General features: G+C 44.2%; 1 protein-coding gene across 3 annotated transcripts in view; it reads right to left on the reverse strand.

Annotated features, from left to right (window-relative positions):
* The window catches only part of PRDM15 (PR/SET domain 15), a 502,608-nt gene that overhangs the window by 203,034 nt on the left and 286,261 nt on the right, over positions 1–13,313 (reverse strand). For all 3 annotated transcript variants that reach the window (XM_086935443.1, XM_086935442.1, XM_086935441.1), the window contains one exon: positions 7,199–7,290. In XM_086935443.1, coding sequence (XP_086791569.1) covers positions 7,199–7,290 — 92 coding nt within the window. The remainder of the gene's footprint in view (positions 1–7,198; positions 7,291–13,313) is intronic.

Here is a 13,313-nt window from a genome sequence, read left to right on the forward strand (position 1 = left end):
AAACATATGTATTCTGAAGTGATTGATACTGTAATTTTTGATTTTATACAAACTAACTGGAGTGGCGTCAATTGCGTGCCTATGTTACTGTCTCAGTGGATGTGTGTGCTGTATGGTCACTTTACACGTAAGCTTTCGGATGCCTACCCGCTCGTGCCATGCTACCCCCGGGGAACTGGTGACCCCAGTTCCAACAGAAAGCTACTTTTTCAGGTTAGGAATTGTAATTCACATTTATGTAATGGTTCGAAGGGAGGACCCATCAATCTTGTAAGAACAATGTTTAAGTTCCACATTGGTGCCGGTGGCGTTTTGGGAGGAATTATTCTTTTGAGTCCTTCCATGAAAGCTTTAATTACTCGTACTCTAAAAAGAGGTAGATGTTGTCTATTTTGTAAGTATGCTGCAATGGCAGCGAGGTGTAGTCTGATAGACGTGTAGGCTAAATTACACTTTTGAAGGTGTAACATCCTATGTGTTGAATAGACACGTCTAAGGGATTTACTTGGTTGTTTTGGCAGTATATGACAAAGCGTTTCCACTTAGCAACATAACATGCTCTAGTAGTGGGACGTCTAGCTTCTTTAATGATGTTCATGCATTCTGGAGGAAGGTTGAGGTAACCAAACTAGGACCTCATGAGCCAGATCGCTAGGTTGAGCTGAGCTGGGTCCGGGTGTCTGATCTCTCCATGGTTCTGTGTTAATAGGAGTGGAGATGGGTTTAGTTTTTGGGGTTGGACTACAGACATTTGCAACAGCGTGGTGTACCACAGTTGTCTGGCCCAAGTTGGAGCGACTAGAATGAGCGTTAGGGTATGTTGTTGTAGTTTGCGTACCACTAACGGAAGTAGTGGGAGAGGAGGAAAAGCGTATGCAAATAGTTTTGACCAGTTCATCCATATCGCATTGCCTTTTGGTGTGGGTATCTGGCAGCAAAGCTTGGGCATTTTGCGTTTTCGTGGGTGGCAAAGAGGTCTATCTGAGTTTGTCCCCACATTTGGAAGAACGGATGAAGAACTTGTGGATGAAGTTCCCACTGGCGGATCTGCTGCGTTTGTCGGCTCAGCAGATCTGCGATAGTTTTTTGTACTCCAGGGACGTGTTGGGCTAAGAGGAAGATCTTTAGCGGTATAGCCCATCTCCATATCTGCTGTGCTAACAGCTGAAGAGAGTGTGTCTCCCCTTCTTTGTTTATGAAGTATATAGCTGTCATATTGTCTGTGCGGACTAAGTCAGTTTTGCCTGACACTCGAGTTTGACACGCTTTGAGAGCTAAAAACATAGCTAGCAACTCTAAGTGGTTGATGTGGAGGAGCTTTTGTTGCGGTGTCCATCTGCCTTGCGTGGTGTGATGAAGTAGATGGGCTCCCCAGCCGGAGAGCGATGCGTCCGCTGTCATAACTATTTGAGGAACTGGCTCTAGAAACAGTCGCCCTTTGGAAAGGTTTTTGGTGTTCCACCATTGCAGAGAACGATGAGTCCGACCGTCTACCAACACTAGGTCTGTTAATTGACCTTGAGTCTGGTTCCATTGGCGTGCTAGACACTCTTGAAGTGGACGCATATGCAGTCTTGCGTGAGGTACTACAAATATGCATGATGCCATCATCCCTATGAGCTGCATGAACACTCGAGCTGGTAGCGAGTGTTGCGGTTTAAATTTTGTTAGGAGAGTTTGTACACTTGTAATCCTGGCTATAGAAGGATAAGCTAGTGTTAGTTGGGTGTTTATTGTAGCGCCGAGATACTGTTGTATGTGCGAGGGTTGCAGATGCGATTTGACGTGATTTACCGTGAATCCCAAGTCGTGAAGCGGTTGAATAGTAGCGTGAGTGTGTTGCACACACTGGCTGAGTGAGCTGGCTTTTATTAGCCAGTCGTCCAGATATGGGAAGACATGAATGTGGTGTCTTCTTAAGTGTGCTGCTACTACTGCTAGGCATTTGGTAAACACACTTGGCGCTGTTGTAACTCCGAATGGGAGCACTTTGAACTGGTAGTGTTCTCCGTCTAGCACAAATCTGAGATATTTGCTGTGCGCTGCGTGGATGGGAATATGGAAGTAGGCGTCCTTGAGATCTATAGTGACAAGGAAGTCGTTTAGTACCAGTAATGGGAGGACTTATTGGAGTGTGACCATATGAAAATGATCCAACTGTAGATAAATGTTTAGAGGTAAGAGGTCTAGGATGGGTCTTAGAGATCCGTCCTTCTTTGGTTTTAGGAAATATAGGGAATATATTCCTTTGTTTTTCTGGTGCTCTGGAACTATTTCTATTGCATTTTTCTGTAGGAGGGATATTACTTCCTGTATGACCAATATTAAATGTTCCTGTGACATTGGACGTTGCTTGGGTGGTAGATGTTAGTTCCAGACAATAACCGGATTGAATTATTTGAAGCACCCACCTGTCTGATGTGATGTTTTCTCAGGCTGGCAGGTATTGTTGGAGTCTTCTCCCGACAGGAGTGGAATGGGACGGGGGAAGGGAGTCATTGGGCAGGGGTAGAGGCAGAGCGTAAGTTGTTATTTTTGCCTCTGCCTTTGTTATTGTTAACCCTGTAACCACCCCTTTGGTAGCCTTTGCTGTAAATAGACTGTGTAGGGGCTTTGTATTAGGTAGAAGCTGTGTCTGAAGTATATCCCCTGGTGGGAACTCGATAGGATGAGCGACGAAATGAATGTCTGGGAGCCTGCGACTGCAGGGCTCCTATAGATTTGGTGGTGTCTGTAGCCTTTTTCATTTTCTCTAGTGATACATCTACCTCGGGTTCAAATAGGTGTTGCTCATCAAAGGGTTGATTAAGAATGGCACTTTGTAACTGAGGTTTGAAGCCTGATACACGTAGCCAGGCGTGTCTGCGTAGTAAAACGCTGGTATTAACAGCCCTAGAGGCAGTATCTGCTGCATCGAGGGCACACCGCATAGAGAAATGTTTCTGATGTTTTTCACCTCTTGGATAAGCTGGTTTGCTCTATCCTTGTACTTGTCAGGGAGGTGCCTCATTAGTGACTCTGTGGTACAAAAGGGGGTGGTGATGGACGGAGCATCTGAATCAATCAAACACTCACACCCAGTCAAAAGATCTGGGTTTAATCCATCACCGTTCTTTAGCCCACTCTGCCACCCCAGTTCAGACATGGCTATATGCAAATCAGTCTGACCCTGTGCCTCATGGGAACAGTTCAGCCCGAACTGCCAAGCCATGTCTTCCCTGGACCGGAAACAAGCTTCAGAGGACCGGTTTCTGGCATTCCAGCCGTCTTCAGCCCGGCTTGCTTGAATCCAGTGGCAAAAGTGAGCAAGGGACTCACGTCTGAGCATTAGTGACTCTAGCTCATCGTAATGTGCCCTGTCATATCTGGCTAGTAACGCCTTTGTATTGGCGATAAGCCACATGTTTGCTGCTTGGGACGTTGTTTTTTTCCCTGATGCGTCAAGTAGCTTAGACTCCTTATCTGGTGGTGCAGCCTCACCTGATATTTGTGAGTTTGCTCTCTTGCATGCATTGAAAACTACAAGTGAGTCTAGTGGTACTGGACCTTTAATACATGCTGGGTCTGAGGGGGCAGCTTTATATTTTTTCTCTATACGAGGGTTAATGACCCGACTTCTGACTGGGTCCTTGAAGACTTCAGGGGCAAGCTTGATCACTCCTTTAAGCATCGGTAGAATGGATGAGGACCTTTGTGCGTTATCAAATTTATCCATTAGGAAGTCTTCCTCAACAGGGTCTGTATGTATGTCTACCCCATGATATTGTGCGGCCCTGTGAATTAATTAATTAAACCCTATAGTGTCTTCTGGTGGGGACGGCCTTGAGGGGTATATGTCATCCTGAGGGACATTTGGGACATCTGGGGTGGTATAATCATCCCACGGGTCTGGGGATCCTGTGGGCTTGGCTGGATCAGGTATGTTACCCCCCCATATCATCAAATCTATCATCCCTGTCTGGTATGATAGACGATGTTGGGGAATGCTGTTGTATGGGAGGATGTGATGATGGTACAGGCGAAAGAGAAGGGGAAGGCAGTCTTAGGGGAGATGTAGCCATGTCCTTCTTCTTTGAATGCAAGGCTGGAGCTGGTGTGTCCAGTGGTCACTTTCTGAAGCGAAAATTAAGTGTTCAGTGATTGGATGCTTAGCTAGAGTCTTTTGAGCAGGGACTGCATAGGGTAAATCCTCTGCAGGGGGTTAGTCTTTTGGTGCGGAGGAAGGCTTGGGCACCGAAATGGCTTGTTTTGGTTTCTTGACAATGTCTTTTACTGGGGAAGCAGCAGTCTTTTTCGGCTCCGAAGCTTTTTTCGGTTCCGAGGGTTTTTTCGGTTCCGGTATGGTTTTTGGATCCGATGACTTTTTCAGATCCGGTGTTTTTTGGGAATCCGAAGCAGATTTGCTTGGTTCCGACCTGGGTTTCGGTGCAGAAGGAGTAGTGGCATGTTTCGGAGCCGATGGTTTGGATGTCGGTGACGTTGTCTTTTTCGGTGCCGGTATATGTGCGCCGGTACTGTGTGGAGGTCGACTCGAGCTCGAGTCGCCTAAAGGCTTAATTGGTTTCTTAGCCGGGCCCGAAGATGGGGCAGTAGAAGAAGAGTGATGGGTGTGACCGGGGCCTTCTGTGTCGAGGAAGGGTCGGGGTCGACTGTCTTACTTACGACCCGCTGCGCTGGAGTGATGTCCTCGACACTGGAATCTTCTGCCTCGGAGCTGCTGTTGACGTCGTGCTGTTCTGGGACGTTGACGCCTTCCTCGAAGATGTCGTCCGGAATCCTCGCTCTTCGGTTCCGGATAGTCTTTTTGGAGCGGAAAGAGGCACAAGCTGAACAGTCTTTCACCTCGTGTTCCGCAGAGAGGCAGAGGTTACACACATCATGAAGGTCGGTGTGGGGAAACTTCGACCCACATTGAGGACACTTTTTAAATGGCATCCTTTCCATGAGCTGGAGTCGAGGCCTAGCTAGGCCCGAAGGCCGTCGACGACGACCGGAATTGAGATCCTCGATGTTGAAGAGTTGCGTCGACTGGAAAAGCATTCAAAACTAAGTTTTGTAAGTTGGTGAGAATTGCGCGCCAAAGGAAATTTGGTTCCAACACAGAGCGCTGGAAACACATCCGATTCCGGTGGCGGAAAAAACCAATCTGGGGATGGAGCCGATGCCCATGCGCAGTATCATCCAAAGGAGGAGACTTCCAAAGAGTTTTTTACAACAAAACAAACTGCAAAACATCCGGGCCCAACACAAGGTGGCCATCTATGCATAGTATGTAATCTGCAGCTCATATGCCTCGAACATATCATTACTCCTGGTAGAGTTTTAAATGGAAAATGGAGCAGAGCATACCAAATCTGTTTTTAACACACCAAATGCTGCTTGTTTTGTGTTTTTGTCTGGGCCTCTTCCTTGATAAATTTAGTTTGACCTGCCAGAATGTATTTGGGGAAAACTGAGAGGGTTTGATAAATATCACACAACTCTTAGTTCCCATCTACCTTTTTTTCTCTGTAGTAAAGAAGAAGCCCATCTGTGGAATATCTTGTTGCAAAACTTTAGTGTCACAATTATGCCATCCAAGATCAAGCGTAGAGCAGACATGATTCATTAGCCTGACAAATCACTCCACAATGTAGAATATGGGAGAGCTGTGTACAGCGAGGAACTGCAACTTCCACTTCAAAAAGTGAAATACACGGATTTAATTGCTTAAGCACATAAGGTAAATTAATATTATTTGAATAAACCCAGTGCAAACATATTTTCTCTCCCTATTCAACTTAAATCTCAGATATATTGCATCAGTAAACCTCATAAATCTGTTCTTCTAAGCAAAACAAAATGCCACAAAACACACCTTGTCATATTCAAAAATGCTTAGTGCTGTATCACACTGTTTCAAGCATTCTATGCTGAATTCCCTATATTTACAGAGCAATGAAGCTGTAATTTTAAAGAAATTGCTAAACCAGAATCAAAGGTATATTGCCAAAGCGAAGGAATGAGACAGGTGGGGTGCTTTATATTTCCTGTCAGTAGCGATTCTTAACAGCCATAACAACTACTGTACACCACAAACCAGCCAACCAACTTGAGAAACATATTGGTCATCATGCAACAACGAAAAGCACCAATAGACAGAATACTCCACAAAGCTCATAAAGGATATGTTTGTTATCCCAACTAACGAAGGAACATATTTCAACAAAAGGCATGCACTACAATGCTGATTCTCTAAACAAACGCAATTCTTACGCACCTAGGGGGTGATTGTTATATATGTCAGTCAACCTGGATGATGACTACACTAGGACTTTAAAACTCAACCTTTTTTTATTTATCCAGCCCATTACGAGGGCCATGCACTGGTAACCAGAGCTTCTCACACAAGTGTTGCCAATTAGCTTTAAGCTTCCCTAGATCCCCTCCTCCACCTGCGGAGAATATCATTAGGCAGCTGCAACTATGCAGTCGGAAAAGACCGAATTATGCTGCAAGGTCGACCAAATTATGTGTCAAGAAAGGGCCAATTATGCAGCATTTTGCAGCACATTTTGTGGTAATATTATATCATTGTGTTGTCCTTTTTAAACTTGTTAACACTATCTGAGCATAGTTTGCATCTCACTGGTGCCAATTTAACACCTATAAATAGCAATGAACAACAGAAAGGGGACCAGTCAATCTTTGCAAAAGGCCTTCCACTGTGCAGCAACGTGTTACTGCATTTTTTTAGTACCATTTTAGCCGTTTGAGCTAGACTCAACATTTTCTTTTGTAAAATCAGCAGATTATGCAGTGGGTAATAGATTATGTGGCCAACACAGAAAATCCATATTTATGTGAAAAATGCCACTGTAGCATAATCACATAGGTCCAGTTGCCCTGAATATAATTCAGTCCCGCTGTTAAAGTCAATTACCTGCTTTTTAGATCAGTCTGCAAAAGGCAAATGAACATCAGTCACAATGGTGGCTAAACAGCAAATCACAGTAATGCTACAGTGCTATGATTTACACACTTGTAAAAATGAAAAATGCACAGGCACACACACAGTGCTGTGAAGGATGTTTACAAAAGGATGCAGCTCCATTACTCAGACAATGAAACTACATAAAACTGATTCACTTCTGCTGCACATTCTGAGTAGAAGGAATCACATTCTCTACCTCCTCCAATTACACAGGCTCTACATTACCTTTCCACACACAGGGCAGCTTGAGGGTATTTTCTTATACTTGTGCATGTTAATGTCATTGGAGACCAGCTCTTCTCGCTTCACACGTCTCACTCCATAACGCAGCAGCCCACAAAAAAGACAAAGGAAATTCACGTTATCTTTTGTGGTTCTCACAATTTTCTGACAATTCAAGTGCAAGTAAAAATCAACAATTCCTACTGATGAGAGATTTCATAATGGCAATCTTGGTTTTAAAAGGGTATGTGCATTAACAGAGACTTAAAACAACAGGCACAGTCTTAAACACAATCAGTTTATTAGTTATCCGTGTTACCACCTAATAATTTTTCATTGCTGACCATGTAACATGACCTGTAACCCGGCATACCGCTCCCACTTTAGCCGGTGGAAATGTGGCATGAAATCATTTATGGTCCAAATGACATCAAGATAGTGATGCAATGACACAGACTCACCATATAGCTTGAGTGGAGCTAACTCCATTGTGTTTGATTCTTTTAGTCAATGTGCTCGCTCCTGCAAAACTGGTGTAAATTGCCTGCACACTGGAAGCAAGATCACACTCCCTTACCCAACGACTTTCATTAAATTTTTCACCGACCACGAATACCACTACCATTATCCCTCCCCCTTCCCATATACAATTTCATTACAAGAACGGAGGCTACATTATGCAATGACTTAATTGCAGTTCCAAGCAGCCGCATGCGTCACAATACAAAGGTTTCAATAAGAACACTGAGATAAACTAAGAGATATAACATAGCAACCATCTGCCCCTTTTAAATGCTGCTCCAAGCAGATAAGTAGCTTATTATCTTCTCTGGTCATTTTCATTATTATTGACTGTTTTTTAACTATAGGTTGATGTTTCGGTGTTTATGGTTGATGAGATTTTACCTCACTCAGAATTGGTGCAACTCCGATGCTAGTGCGGGTCAGGAGAGCTTCGGGTAAGTCAGCTCCGCCCCGCGCGTTCGTCCACACCCTGACTCATTCGCCGGCGCTTCTCCGCATGGGGCCCGCCCGGTCGATGATTTTGAAGTACTCACCGTGGCGGGCCCATTCTCTCCCATTCTCTCTCCTCTGAAGCACGATCTTAGCGGAATATGCCAAGGGACTTTCCTCACCTATAGCGATCGGCGGTTGGAGAATCAGCTGTTCTCCTCGTTCGGGTGCTTCAGGGACTCGCTTTTTTTGAGCTGGGCAACCCTTTCTGCTAACGGAGACTCGTCAAATTGGCATATTAGTTTAACCCCTCATGAGTAAATAGGGATCTTTACTCAAATTAACCCTTCGTATTGTCAAGTTGAGATCTTGGCTTTACATAAACTATTTATATATTGGCCTTTGATAAATAGAACTATTGATTTTTAACTAAGCCATTTATGTATTGAAAAATTGAGACCTTACTCTGATAAACCATCAATATTTTATATATATAAAAAAAGGGGGGTGAATAATTATTATTTAATATTAAAAAAAGAAAAAAGGAAGGATTATGAACATGGAAAATGTATCTGACTGAGTCGGAATTAAATAATTTTGATAGTCAAGAATTTCGACTTCTAATCCAAAGAGAAATGAAGTCTTGTATGTTGGAGACCCTTGCCAGGTCGCACCTTATAAAAGACCCCTTCCCTCTCAGGAAGATGTCTCTGATGAGACTCCCTGCGATGGCTTACCTGTGAGCGGCAAACGCACAAAGAAGTCTAATTATACCACTCCTCACGTCCCAGCGAGCACAGGGGGTCCTAGCACCTCTAGCGACATTGGTGGTCTTAGCACCTCAAAACAACCTGGAGGTCTTCGCACCTCAACTAAGAAAGCTGTCCCTAGCGACACGTTACCTTTTTATCTCATGGTGCTCAGAACTATACAGGGGACTCGAATGATGACAATTCTGATGATCCAGACGAGTATGTTCTGGACCTTGATGATGAGGATGTTGGCCTATTCGACACGGAGGATGAACCCCCTTCTTCATCGAAAGACAGTATTCTAGATCCCTTAGGGGAAGAAATGTTCTCCCCCCTGAATTTAAAACACCCCCGTTCATCACAATGGTCTCCCCCAAGAACATGTCTCGAAGTTCATTAAGAAATGGATACGTTTCCCTCTTGAAAGGGAGACGAGAAATATTCTAAGGGCGGAGTGTTCTAGACCCTCCATTGATGAAAAGGCATGCTATACCCCTAATCTGATCCAGAGCTGATTAAGTTCCTCTTCAGGCTTGGGCGCGATCCCAGGAAAGGCCTGGAAAAATCGCTTAAAGGCTGCCAGGACCGCCTATTAGACATCCTTGGGCCCCTTACCAGGATACTTGATTCCGCAGAGGAGTGCCACCTTCACAGTACCCCCCTCAATACAGATTTGATTAGAGGATTGAGTCAAAGAGCACTCATTCTTTTAGGCAACGCCAACGCGAGTATTAATGCCGAAAGGCGTAGACTGATTCTTTATAAACTCGATCCTAAACTTTCTGACATGGCGGAGAAAGAGCCATCCTCAAACCGAAAGGCCTTCTCTTAGGGGAAGAGCTTATAAAAATTGCTTGGAAAGTACGTGTCTACTTTCACAGCACTTGATAAGGCCTAACATAACATCAGGAGAGTATTTAACAATAATGTTTTTGGGAGGGCCGGAAGAAGGGGCCTTTCTTCTGGCCGATTTAACCAGAGGCTCTACCAGAGATCTTGCCCCTTCGGAAGAGGCTATCACAATATAACTACAACACCCCCTACAATCGCGGAAGAGGAAACCGAGCCAGAGGGGCAAGCTCTCGAGCTTCATTCACCTCGAATCCTCCAAGTAAGTCCTGCGCCTTTACTTTCGAAAAGATGGGAGGAAATAACCTGGGATCCTTGGGTTCTGTCCACAGTGAAAGGGTTTATGATAGATTTTGTTCAAACTCTGTTTCAAGCTTCATTACCAAGGGACATCCCTGTTTCACTAGAAAAAGAGAAAATAGTAGAGGAGGAGATCTCCTCTATGCTTCAGAAAGGGGCAATAATAGAAGTTCCTTTGGATTCTTTAACTTTAGTAAGTACACTGTTCCTCGAGGAGAAAAAAGGAAAAGGTTGGAGACCGGTCATAAATCTGAAAGGCCTCAACAAATTTCTTGTCTACAGGCAATTCAAAATTGAAGGAATACATCTCCTGAGAGATCTTCTCCAAAAAGAGGACTGGTTGGTCAAACTAGATTTGAAGGATGCCTACTTCACAATTCCGATGGCGGTTATGCATCAGCCATTCCTACAATTTCTATGGAAAAATCATCTTTACCAGTTCCAGGCTCTCCCCTTCGGACTTTCTTCCGCCCCTTGGTGCTTTACCAAGGTTATGAGAGCAGTAGCCTCCTTCCTGAGGGAACGAGGCGTCCGCCTTATTATTTACCACAACGACATCTTGATAATGTCTCAAGACCTCCATCAAATTCTCCTAGATCTGGAAACGATTATGAATCTGCTAGAAAGTCTAGGATTCATTATCAACAAAGAGAAGTCCATTCTAACCCCCTCAAAATCCCTGGAGTTTCTGAGTTTCACTCTGGACACTTCCAGGTGCCTTCTTCTCTTACCTCCTTCAAAGATCTCGAAGATCAGGAAAGAGATTCGACATGTCTTGAGGCATAAGGATATCCCTTTAAGGGAGCTGGCCAGACTACTAGGTCTCTTATCTTCCTACATCCAAGCGATCTTTCCAGGCCCTCTGAATTACCAGGCCTTGCAAAGGATAAAAGGCAGGGCTTAGAGGTCCGGTCTCTGGTACGAGGACCGAATCACCCTAGACTTGGAGGCCAAAGCAGAACTAAACTGGTGGTTAGAAAACCTGAAGGCTTGGAATGGGAAACCAATTTTTGGTTCAGAACCAGATTTTGTGTTGGAATCGGACGCTTCCCTTCATGGTTGGGGTGCGGGAGGGGTATGGTCTCGGGAGGAGTCATCTCACCACATAAATTTCCTCGAACTAACTGCTGGCCTGTAAGCTCTTATGAGTTTCAAGCACTCCCTACAGGGGAGGTCGGTCGTCCTGAAGATGGACAATGTTTCCGCAGTGGCCTACATCAATCGGTTGGGAGGTACAAAATCTGCCGACCTTTCCAACCTGGCCAAGAGACTCTGGATGTTCTGCTTAGAACACAAAATCGCACTCAAAGCGGAGTACTACCCAGGGAAATCGAACGTCTCTGCCAATTGGAATTCCAGATTCCTTTCGGACTTCAGCGACTGGAAGCTCAACGTCGCTGTCTTCGACTCGCTGAATTCTTGCTTGGGTCCCTTCGAAATAGACCTCTTTGCGAGCCGTCTCACCTCTCAACTGGAGCATTACTTGAGCTGGATGCCAGATCCCGGTGCACTTGCAGTGAATGCATTCCTCCAACCCTGGTCAGGGATCAATGGATATTCCTTTCCCCCATTTGCAATGATCCAGAGAGTCTTGCAAAAAGTGAGGCAAGACCGATGCTCTCTAGTCCAGATAACTCCCTTCTGGCCGTCACAAGCATGGTTCCCCACAGTTCTAGAGCTAACTTACGAACTTCCCTTTCTGATACCTTCTCTAGAAGATCTCCTTACAAACGTAAACGGAGATGCTCACCTCCTGACCCTATCCAGGAGTTTGAACCTTCTTGCTTGGAGAGTGTCAGGAGATCCAACGAAGTCTCAGGACTTTCGACATCAGCTGCTACTCTCCTCAGAGAGTCATGGGCGCCGGGAACTCACTACAGATACAATAATATCTGGAAATCTTGGTTTCCTTGGTGCCTGGAGAGGGATTTGGATCCCATACAGGGACCTATCGTTGACGTAGTGAAATTTCTGGCTGAACTTTCTGAGAAAGGTTTGAGTTATAGATCGATTAATTGCTATAGATCCGCTATCTCTGCGGGTCATGTTCTTGTTAATGGCAAGACAGTCGGTAAAAACGTCATTGTTTGTAGGGTTATGAAGAGCATTCATCTCAAAAGACCCCCAAAACCAAAATATGATACACTCTGGGATGTGAATTTGATTCTAGATCTTTTCACCTCTTGGCCCGAAAATTTTCTTTTGAATAGAAAATTTCTCTCTATTAAACTCGCCACTCTTCTTTGCCTTATCTCTTGTCGTAGAGTTTCTGACGTTAAAGCTCTGGAGATCTCAAACAGGTCCTATAATTTGTTTGGAGTCAAATTTGAGGTCTACAGAAGAACCAAGGCCATGTCTGACAATCTTTTATCCTCGTTTCGACCCTTGCCCGAAACTTTGTGTAGTTGAATGTATGAAAGCTTATAATCAGACAATGTCTAACCTGCAGCCTATTGATAAGAATCAGCTTCTTATTTCCTTCATTAAACCTCATTAGGCCATTTCCTCCACTTCAATTGCTAGGTGGGTTAAGTCTGCTATGACTCTAGCAGGTACCGATATAACCAAGTTTCAAGCTCATTCTCTCAGAGGTGCTATGGTGAGTAAGTCACTTTAGTCCGGAGGTAAGTTGGATTATATTCTTAAAGCTGCCGACTGGTCTAATGCTAGTACCTTCGCAAGACACTATTGTAAACCAATTGAACACATGTCTAATGTCGTTTTACAAGGCTACCAACATGCATAATGTAGCCTCCATTCTTGTAATGAAATTGCGATTCTCCTATTAACATGCCTTGAGAATCTAGATTTCATTAAAGACACGGAGGCTCACATTATCCCACCCATCCCATTCCCCGTTGGGTATTTGGTGTCTCATTATTATTCTCACTTATAACCTGCTTGCTCATGTTTTTTTCATTGACATGTTATTTCTTTTATGTTTGCATTGACATGTTGTGAGAAGTTGGCCTGGTACATAATGCTCACTAATTCTAGTGATCACTTTGTACCATGCCAAGCAACCCTTATGATGATTGGTTGTAAGTCAACCTTATAGACCAGTTATCCTAGTGGTAACGTGGACAAAGCAGTCTGAGGCTAAACTCTGAAAGGCATGTGAAGCCAGCTGTATTACCATACACAACCCCCTTGAATATCAAATGAAAGGACACCACACAGATATATATTGAAAATATATATTTAGATTTATTAACTAAAAGTATCCCCTGGACTCTTTATGAGCACAGAAGCACAAGCGTTAA

This window comes from Lissotriton vulgaris, chromosome 8 (assembly GCF_964263255.1).
Source record: "Lissotriton vulgaris chromosome 8, aLisVul1.2, whole genome shotgun sequence".
In the NCBI taxonomy this organism is placed as follows: Eukaryota; Metazoa; Chordata; class Amphibia; order Caudata; family Salamandridae; genus Lissotriton; species Lissotriton vulgaris.